We start from the raw sequence: 11060 nt of genomic DNA, 5'->3' as shown, positions 1-11060 counted from the left end.
TTATAAGTGTATTGTATTGTAAGTGTATATGTGAGATACATTAATGTAACAATAGTATGCATGTATAAAATAAATTAAGAAGATCCTTTGACAATTATTTTGCTTTTCTCCACCCACATTGATTCCAAGCTCATCCATCACAGGTGAGGATGGTTACCTTCAGGGACCATTCAAAGCCATTTGTGTCAACTTGTGTTTATGTTATCAGGCCAAAACCACTAGGGAGTGTAAACTTTTGGACAGGGTAATTTTTGAAGTTTCTGTTGTCATTATGATTTAAAAGGAGTAAAAAAATTTCAATAAATGTCTTCACACAACCACTAACCATGAGTGACAGAAAGGTTTTTGTGTTATTCAGATTTTCTGAGAAAAGGCCAAAAAATCTTAAATGGGGGGGTGTAAACTTTTGGGTACAACTGTATACATACATACATACACACACACATATATATATATATATATATATATATATATATATATATATATATATATATATATATATATATATAAACATACACACACAAAATACGCGGTACTAAAAATTGATGGATATATATATATCTTTTGTAATAAACTTGTCTTTATGCAGACGCAAAGTTATTGTTAGCCACACCTGCACGTTAGTAGAATCCTAAGTGTTTTAAATTTGAGGAGACTGCAACTACAATATGTACAATATTATGTTTAGAGAAATAAACATTTAAACGTTTATCAAATTTATTAAACGATTAAAAGAATAACTTTTTACATGGAGCCAAAATGACACATGGAGACACAAGATGCGCACAATAACTTAAGACTGATGCAAATTCAAGTTCCCGATTCCATTGAATGCAGGTTAAAAAAAAAAAAAACATCCAAACAGCGGGCCATTCATAAAATCCACAAGTGCATTTGCATTCCGTGGCATCAAGCAGTGTAGGGAAAGACAACTCTCATGGCGGTCCATGGTCCCTTTCCTGAGACGGTCCACTTCAATGTGAAGCATTCTTCGGCAGAAACGTGCTCCCCGGGCCTGCTCACGTGTCTCCTGCTGTAAGTTGTTTTTTTTAAGTGTCAGTTGCAGTTTGGAGGTCTGAGTAGCAAAAACATCATCCAAGTCCATATCTCAGATTTCATCATCCGTATAAAAGTCCGTACAGCCGTGATCCAGGAGTAGTGGTCACTTCCTCTGGGGTTGCTACAGTGACATTGTCAGCGCAGCTGCAGGACGTAAGCCTCGACGCCCTGCAACATGACAGAACACCAGCAACTTTTAAGCTGTATTTTTATTCTAATATGACAAAGTGACTGATGAAACAACCTGAAAAAGCCAACTTGGAAGCTGTGTAATACTAGTTTTAGTGGGTGGAGCTTTACCAGGATACAAGTGTGTGGCTCTGTAAACCCTAAATCAACAGCATGTGGTGTCTTTTTAACATGTATTCAGAACAAGACAACTCAAAAGGCATTTGAGGAGATGACATTCATATAATCAAATGTAACTTTTGTATTATATTGTTTTATTTTTAATTATATTTATTTTTCTTTGTATACTTTGTGTGCTGTGTATGAAAAAGTTCTGGGACATTTTGAATACCTGGCTAATACAATAACAGCCAAATGATGACATCTCACCTTTGCTAGGTCACCAGCAGAACCTGGAACTAGACAAAGCCTGGCCCCATCCTTCCACAAGTCCTTCAGTTGTTGCTTTAAGACTTCAATGTTCCTTTAGTGCGAAGAAAAAAAAAACAAGTTTTGAAAGTTCTTCAAATGACCTTATCTGGCATGACCAGCTGTTACACTACAGGCGTTTGTCCCGATATAACACCGACATGCAGACTTGGTTACTGATATTGCAGCCTTTACCAATATTGATCCAATGCAGTGTGGAGTATTACAAAAGCACAATGCAACAAGGTTGGTCATACTAACCTTCCCCGGTTCTGTGCCACCACGGGGAAACTTTATTTTTATTGCCATACAACTGACATTGTGACTGTTAGCATGCTAGCAAACGCCGTTGTCACATGGTCACATGGGCTCAATCAGGTTGCTGCTGAGGTGGAGTCTGGAATTGACTGCTTGTATCAAAAGTGTCAATCTTCAAGATTTGAGATGCAGGTCAATGTATTCGCATACTGCACTGGTGGAAACTAAAGAACTGGTGGTGGATTTTCGCAGGTGCATCCACACTCTCCTCCAACACCAGTGAACATTCAGGCAATGAACTTTGAGATGGTGACGTCTTACAAGTACCTGGGTGTTCACCTCAACAATAGACTGGACTGCACTCATAACACTAATGCACTTAACAAGAAGGGTCTGCTGAAGGGGCACTCTAAGACATTTTTTGACTCTGTTGTGGCATCAGCCAGTTTCCAAGTACTAGTCTGCTGGGGTAGCAGCATTTCGGCTGCGGACAGAAAGAGACTGGATAAGATCATCAAGAAGGCCAGCTCTACCCTGGGTTGCCTCCTTGACCCAGTGGGGGCGGTGGGAGAGAAGAGGTTGATGGCTAAGCTGTCATCCATGTTGGAGAACGACTCCCACCCCCTGCAGGACACTTTGACAGCACTGGAGAGCTCCTTCAGCGATAGACTGCTTCACCCCAAGTGTGTGAAGGACCCCTACTGTACAACCAGCACTGCTCCCAATAGACGACACCGCTGTTTACATCTGTGCAATACTTTATATGCAGTTTATTATTCTAGATCAGGGGTCTCAAACTCAATTTACTTGGGGGCCACTGGAGCTAGGGTCTGGGCAAGGCTGGGCCGCATCAGGTTTTCCAAAAAAAAACAAAAAAAACGCATTTATTAAAAATAGAAAAATGAATAAACTTTGCTTTGGTTCCGATTTTCTACAATAAAAGCTCTGATAAAACATTCCACTGTTCTCAAATATCTTTTTATTTTTCTACACAAAATAAGATGAAAAATAAATACACAAATCAAGAATAAAGAAAATCAACAATCAGTAATAAATAAATATAATAATAATAATAAAACGGCAAATAATAAAAACTTAAGAAACCACATATAGTTGGTGGGTAGATAAATTATTATTTTTTTTAGATTAAAATTAACAAAGCATTATTAGAGCCCTGTAGACATGACAAAACACGACTATAGTCACATTTATACTTATTTATTTACAACATATTGCGCAACTGCAGGGTTTTGAGACACATGCTAACTCGCAAACTAGAGAGCTAGCGACCTAAACGGTAGCCTCTAAGTTATTTCCTTTAAACTTAAAAAGCCAAAAACTTACCACTTCCACACGGATAGGGAGGATAACTATTAAGTTATTTAACCTTTAACATGAACATTAATCAAACGTAATAATTTTTTCTGGGTACATGATACCATACAGCATCCATATCAAACTTGCGCGGGCTGCACTAACATTTTACTTTCATACCAAGGCAGGGGCCTCAAACTAGTGTCCTGCGGGCCCGCGTGTTTGAGACCCCTGTTCTAGATCCATTCACTGTGCAGCACTTGATCAAGTTTCAAGTGCAATATTCTTAATGCTTCATATTTCATCTTTAATTCACTAGCAAGATCCCATAGTGTATATACTAATCATATATCTCATTCATATTTAATATCTTGTAAACTGTATTGTATATAATACCGGGTAAAACTGTTATTACTTTAGGCTGTTTATTTTTACTGTAACTGGTTCTGTCCCCTTTGCTGCTGGGCAATTTAAATTTCCCCACTGAGGGACGAAAAAAGGTATATATAATTACAATGCAAGTGCTGCATGCAATTGTATAACAACACATGACATCATGTGGAGACAACATAGGAGTGTCTGGCCACTTTCACGACTTGATGCTATGTTGCTAGGTGCAACAAGATCTCTATAATAAAGAGTGAATTACGCTTGTAGCCGTTTTGGGCAGATGAGACCTCAGTAATAAAGAGTGAATCACGCACCATTGTATACTGGGTATACACTAATGCACGTAGGTCAAAGTCAAGGCGAATTAATTATCTATGGCTCCCTTGATGATATTTAATTACGATTAGAACCGGCCCGCAAGCCACAGTTGCCCGCTAGTGTTTTGCACGCACCAAAGTCGCAGCAGTGCGCACAAGCGGCTTCATTATTCATCAGCAGTCATAGCAGAGATAACTTTCATCTACCCCCTCCTCAAAAATGGCCAAACGTAAGGTGGACGCTAAGATTTTTATTGTCTCATTTGCAATTTGAAAGCAGTGATCAGTAGGATCATAGCACACAATGCATTTTCAGTTTATAATGCATCCACTTATTTATCCATTTTTCTTAATATTAAGAAACATTGTTTTTAAAGGACATTTACTTTTTTGCTATTTTGCCTGTTGAATTTGACATATCCATAAGAAAATATTGCTTTATTCATTTAACAATTAAATAATATACACCGTGTTAGGTCTTGGTTCAATAGGCTGTGTGCAATCATTTCAATATGTTTTAATAAACACTGAACCAGTCTGGCCCTCGGCTTGTAGCAAATTTTTTTGCCCTCGGTGTATTTGACTTTGACATCCCTGCACTAATGCAAAGAAAATCCTAAGTGATAAAGAATTACACGTGTTTTGGACAGCTTGGCTTTTTTCGTGGATTGTGCCCAAGGGAACAAAACTGATTCGGGGTGACGACCTCGTGAGGAGGGAAATCGGGTAAACAAACTATCATCAAAAAAATGGGGAAAACATACATAAAAAAAACACTTCTATGGGGAACTTTTGAAAATAGTGCTTTTTATATGAACAAGAGAATGAGATTTTTTATGGTGATAAGGGAAATCACATGACATTGTCCATGGGAATTTTTTTTTAATTACGATGATTTGAGAGAACATCAAAGAGCATTCAATAATTTTATTTAGAGCATGGAATGTTCTGGGGGAAAATTAAAATGGCTAAAAACCATTAAGAGCAGAGATCACTGCTTGCAACTACAACTTGCCATGATGATAGGCAAGCTCTGCAACACACACACACACACACGAAAAGAACAGACAAGGCTTCTCAGAATAGGTCTTTCTCCTACATGCCTCGGTGTGAACCATGATCTTGATCGCACAACTCCACCCTTGCTCTGCCAACAACCTGACAACATCCTGATTCAACAACAGGCATGATGAGTCAACATGGCATCTGCCGTACCAATAGGACCAGTTTTATCTTCACCAAGACCTCAAGAAGATCCCGTACATGAACTGTGCTGACTGCAAACAATCACTTCCAAACATGCATTGTCACTCGTATCCAAACTGTGACTGACGGTGGAGACCATGAGTGGGACAATGGTGTAAAAAGGGCGTGCGGGGAGGCCATAACAACCCTGCTTGTGCTTAGTGAAGTTGTCCCACTTTCCCCGACCACTGAAGAGTTCTGAAGACGTTTGCTAACGACAATCACATCACCACCCACCAAAGTGGCATGAGGCCGACTTAGAACTGGATGGATCACACTTTTGATGCAAGGACAAGCCATGCACCAGAATCCATGGGTGGCTACACATTGACTCCCACAAAGAGGACATCCAGAGGAGAGAGAGTGGCACAGCAACATAACCCTGGCATTTGCAGCAAAAGGAGACTTTGGACCAAAAACCTGGAGGACTTTCTTAACAAGCATGGTGGACTGAAGCAAGGAGGTGGGGTGTGATGGGATCATGGCTACTCTGAAGGATGATACTGTTGACAGTAACACATGCACACACACACACTGTCCATTTCTAGGTTTTTGTTAGAATCTTGGCTTAAATCAGCTCCTCTTGCTGATAGCTATGTAGGATATGATCTACTTCTCTTTTACAACATGCTAGAGATTATAAATGCACCATAAATTACAGCAGCTATACTACAAATATACATAATCCTGCCCTATAATTTGTCTTTCAATATACGGTAAAAATGGGCATATTTCAGATAGCGAGACATGGCGATTAATCATGATTAATTAATTTGAAACCCATGATTAATCCAATTAAAATGTTTAATTTGACAGCCCTACTATGAATAAGTTCAGTCTTGAGAAGCAGGAAGTTAACAGTATTCACTTGAACCCCCTGCAACCCTCGTGAGGATAAGCGGTAGAAAATGAATATAATTATATATATTTATATAAATAAATATAAAAATATCTTGCATGCCTACTATAATGAGAGGTTTCCTTCGTGGCCTTCAAATGAACAGCAGTATAGTGTCACTGACAAGCTGTATAAAAAGCGAAAACTACCAAAAGACCCATTTAAAGACCAAGTGATGTTTACTACTACTACATGCAGTTCCTACCTGTTGTCCAAACTGTCCCGCAGTCTTTTCTCTGTCTTTGAAAGTTCTGGCCACCATTTCTTGATGACGGACTGAACCCAGTGTAAACCCACAAGGATATGCCTGTGAAAGAAACCATGCCAAAATTTTATTTTATTTTTTTTAAAGATTTGTCATTGTGGATTTTGCTGCTTTCATTTCAACAACTGTCACCAAAACCTTTTTTGTTATGTTGAACCACCAACTAATTCCTTATCAATGAAAGGAAATCCACTTACTCTTCATATTTACTGGAAAGAACCACTTTTATTTGGGGAATGAGGTCAACGCAGCAACCGAGTGAAAAACACGGTGCTTCAGTTTGAAGGCTGTCAGGAAAAAAAAGCAAGAAAGAAAAATATAATCAGCAAAGTGGCAGCAATAGATTGTAAAGCAATAGCCTAATACATCAATGTCACAAAACACATGTTATGCACATCAGGGGCAATGTGCTGCTAAAACCTTTTGGGTTATTGCTCCGGTCACTTGAAAATGCACTGTCATGTACTCAAGTACTTGTCAGGGCTACAGGTGGTGTGATGACTCCTATGTACAGTATTTCGCCATTCAGGAGTGACAAAAGTTATTCCAGGAAAACACAACAGCAGCATTGTATGTTGTTGGACTGCCATAGGATTAAACAAGCTTTGCTTATTCCTACTGTGATGTGCTCTGGTGCAACTTGTCAACATGTCTAAAACTAATTAATTAAAAAAATAAACTGAAGTGGAGCTACTCCTGCATATCATCACACTATATGCATATTACTACCGCATATCCTATAAAATAACTGGCACATTTAAGGCGATAATGGCACACAAAAAAGCAGATAAGTCACATTTGCCCTTCTATACACCCACACAGCTTAGAATTGTTTTTTTTTATGTCCTAACTGCAGTTTGCAGATACTGTAATGTCACCAAAAATAAACAAAAATATAAAAAACAGCTAGTGTGAAGACTATGACATAACCTAAAGTCAACAGTGCAAATTACAGTGGAAACACTCAAGTCAAACACCTCTGAGGTAGTCCGACTGCTCCCTCTACCATTTTATAATAATGAGCAGAGTTCCCCTGCAACATGTCGCTCTACTGATTTCTATCATGAAACTGACCAAGAGCACTACTGTCATTTTATGACCCTGCTACTGTGCACACACACACGTGTTTGTGCCTGTGCAGTTTTTTGTTTTTTTTTTATTATTTGCGGTCCTCAATAAATGATTGGCAGGAGGCTGCTGTCCATCAGGACCAAAACCTCACGCCACAAGAACAGTTTCTTCCCATCTGCGGTCATCCTGCCACTTTGACACTTTGACTATATGCGTTACATTAACGCCCAGTTTGGACTTTTAGGAAAAACAATCAGACTGCACTTCCGGAATAACAAACAAAAAACAGACTGTGTACATATATTTATACTGTTTATTCTGTATATTTTGTATTTTTCATTCTTTTTTTAATAGATGTGTCTGCACCAACTTCACCAAAACAAATTCCTAGTATGTGTTTGATCATACCTGGCAATAAATCCATTGCTGATTTGGAAAAAAAGGGCAAGACTTATGATGGCAACACCCAGGAACACGGTGGGACAAATTGTCTTAAAAACTGAATTAAACAAGCCTTCTGGAAGAAATTGTGTTATGTTCAGGTTCCTCCGAAAAAAATGAAAAGGAGACTCACTCATTGGTTATGACAGGTAACAGGTCAAGCAGCACTCCTGTATCTTCAATTCTGCGGAGTCACAAAACAAACAAACGTCAAGAATTGAAATGGTTAAAACTCAGTGTTGATGGTACATGTTGGACCTAATTAGATAAGCCACTAGTTCATTGGTGTTTCTTCGCCATAACGTTAGGGCCACTTTAAGTCGAAGATTCCTTCCAAAGAGGATGTGAGTCATCGCTTCATGGTCTTTCGATAACTATGAAAAAAAACAATGTACAAAAGGGAATTCTGGTTCAGCAGTGTAAACTGGGTCTGTTAAAAAGGTTTAACTGGCATTTAAAAATAAAAAACATACTTCAGTAAAGTCACTGTACTTGGAGCTGGCCCCTGCCATCTTTGAGGCCTCTGCAGTGCTCACGGGGGGCCCGCAGTTATCTTTATAGTGATTGCCCCGCACATCAGAGCACGTCACCTCGTTTTCTTTGTTGGCCATGCCGGGGTGGCGGGCACGGCCAACATTTAACGTTTTACGGTGCAGCTTCGAGCCCACCTCCGGGAACAGACAACTCCTCCTCTTGCAAGGTAAGGACTTCTTTGCTTTGCTGGGACTGTGTACTCTGTAATGCACTTGGAAGCTGTGAGGAGTGACAACATGGACGAGGTTCATTTGGAGAACGTGGATTCTGTTAGATGGTTTTTATGAGCCATTGACTAAAAAGGAGGGGTTAACGATGTGACACATTCCTACAAATGTTAATCAAGACACTCACCTTTCCGTATCTAATTTGTCCTTATTTATATTATCCACCTACAACAAAAGGACAGGGGATGAGGCCACTACTGCAGGCTCTAAGACAACAATACCACTTGTCAATACACTGTCACCAGGAATTTCTAAACCAACCACATTGTTTACATAATATGACATCCTAGTAAAGCACAAGTCCCCATACCTGCTTCATGATCTTTGTGGCAGAAAGATGCAGGTGAAATCACATGAGGACATTGGACTTTTTCCTTCTTCACTCTTGACAGAAAAGTATATCACTTGTCACAACTTGGGGACTCTATCCGGGAAGGAAAAGTACATAAAGTCACATGTGTCAACATCAGATCGTGTAATATTTTGTAACTTCAAGTTGGAATAAATACAGAAGTGGGTATAGTCACAGAGCGAGTGTTAAAACTAACACGACGCCGTTGTTGGGTACTCCGATACTAGTACTAGCAAACGTTCCACTAAGTTACCTTAGCATGTTTTCCATTGCTAACAACACCGCGGCGGAAGCTACATAAAGTGATATTTACAACACTCGATTTCCTAACACCATTCGACGTATTAGATAATGTTACCGGCGAAGTAAAATCTACAGCTAGCCACCTTCAACTGTTAGCCTACAGCTTAGCCAGGAAGCTTTCAAACGTAACACAACCAGCTAGCCTAATTAGCTACTTAGCCTCCCTAACTTAACTACCATAACAATACTTTAAAACAACAAAACACCACATTTCAAATACCAACCCGGGTATTTAGTCAAGAGACATGTATATTCTCTTTCGGAATGTAACGTCCAAAATGTGGAAAAACAGGCCAGGTTTTTTTTTTTGCTGAACGTTCGCTGCTGTTTCAGCGTTCGAACCTTTCAAATGGATATACTGCAGGTGTGGGGATTGTGGGATTGATTTGGGCACAAAAAGCTGGTGATTCAGCGACATCTGCTGGAGATAAACGGTACTATAATTTGTTTTTATTCAAAAGCGCTGACGTGACAATGCTGCTAGATCAATATTAAAATATTTAAAACATTAAATTAATATCAAAACGGAGCTTGACTGCTTTTGAAAACAAAATACATAAAAAATATAGTCGTCCATAAATAATCTTGCAGCTTCCTACAGAACGCTGTACAAAAATATATTAATTACCAAATCATACTGTTTTGTGGTCGAATACGGCCTAATTGGGGGACAAATAGGAAATAAAAAATGTAATGAAGCATTAGCGTACGTGAAAATGGCTAAATTGAGTAAAAATAAAAACACAATATAAGCCACGAAGAAGACAAACAGCACATGTGTCTTCTTCTTCGTTTGGTTTAATGGCGGGTTGCAGCCATGACTTTAAAAAAGGTTTATACCGCCACCTACTGTACCAGAATATGTATCTATGGGCACTTTACTTACTGCATGTTCGGATGAGTAGGAGAGATATCAAATTATATTACTACTACTACTAATGTTAATAAATATTCTAATATTCTATAATCATGATAATTGTAATAATTCTTTTAATAATCTATATTCTTTTAAAGAGTCCTGTGTCCTTTAAATATCTTATCACCGCCCGCTGTATATCTCAACCTCACCAACTGTCCCTAATATACTCTCCATAACATATTTTTGTACTTTGTAGTACTGCCTTCCCTTTTTATCCCTATCCCATCTGCTTTGCCATTTTTCCATAATTTGTTTTTTGATAATTGCCTTTATTTCTCCTTTACCCATACATAAACTCTGATATGTACAGGCACCCAGCAGAATCGTATTTCTATTTTTAATATTCTTAATTGGAATAGGCTTTGGCGTATTTCCAATAATAAATCCTCTTGATTTCATACTTTTAATACTGTATAAGGCTGACAAAGAGCCTACGCAACATACCACTCTCATTGGTTTAACTTCCTCTATCCATTGCAATCCCATAATGATTGGCATCATTTCAGCTGTATAAACTGAGAGCTGATCTGGTATTCCTTTTGGAATACTATAATTCATTGATGGTATTTAAACTCCAATCCTATATCTAAGTAACTATAATATTTATTTCTTATATATTGACTTGTTTTAGCTCCCCCCACCCCCACCCATCATCCCACTTACTTATGTCTATATCTACTTCCGGTTTTGGTAAAAGCCAGATAGCCCCAAGAGTATGACCAAACAAAGGTTTGTGGTAGTGTGCAGTAACACCATTTGTACTTTGCAAAACTCCAGTCATGTTGTTTTTTTTATTTTTTATTTTTTTAGTGGGACGCCAAAACACCATAACCTATACCCTGTCTCAAAGGCCCTTGTCAACACTTCCAA

The 11060-nt window shown here is 38.6% G+C and overlaps 1 protein-coding gene across 1 annotated transcript; it reads right to left on the bottom strand.

Moving 5' to 3' along the window:
* Window positions 1-699: 699 nt before the first annotated feature.
* katnbl1 (katanin p80 subunit B-like 1) lies at window positions 700-9662 on the bottom strand. The gene is made up of 10 exons (XM_058057805.1): window positions 9496-9662; window positions 8927-9040; window positions 8744-8781; window positions 8329-8608; window positions 8114-8229; window positions 7989-8039; window positions 6541-6630; window positions 6284-6385; window positions 1618-1711; window positions 700-1227 (listed from the first exon to the last, which is right to left on the bottom strand). Exons 2-10 carry the CDS (start codon window positions 8933-8935, stop codon window positions 1195-1197), a joined length of 813 nt encoding a protein of 270 aa, XP_057913788.1. The 5' UTR covers window positions 8936-9040; window positions 9496-9662; the 3' UTR covers window positions 700-1194.
* Window positions 9663-11060: the final 1398 nt, after the last annotated feature.

Source organism: Doryrhamphus excisus, chromosome 19 (genome assembly GCF_030265055.1).
Source record: "Doryrhamphus excisus isolate RoL2022-K1 chromosome 19, RoL_Dexc_1.0, whole genome shotgun sequence".
Taxonomy (NCBI): domain Eukaryota; kingdom Metazoa; phylum Chordata; class Actinopteri; order Syngnathiformes; family Syngnathidae; genus Doryrhamphus; species Doryrhamphus excisus.
This window is presented reverse-complemented; position numbering and strand designations above follow the sequence as displayed.

What these genes read in the sequence shown, in the direction of transcription:
- katnbl1 (XM_058057805.1), bottom strand. An exon ending in TTACCTGTCATAACCAATGA is followed by an intron (nt 6,631 to 7,988) that starts GTGAGTCTCCTT and finishes TTTTCCTGACAG; the next exon opens with CCTTCAAACTGAAGCACCGT. An exon ending in CTGCTGGTGACCTAGCAAAG is followed by an intron (nt 1,228 to 1,617) that starts GTGAGATGTCAT and finishes GTCATGTTGCAG; the next exon opens with GGCGTCGAGGCTTACGTCCT.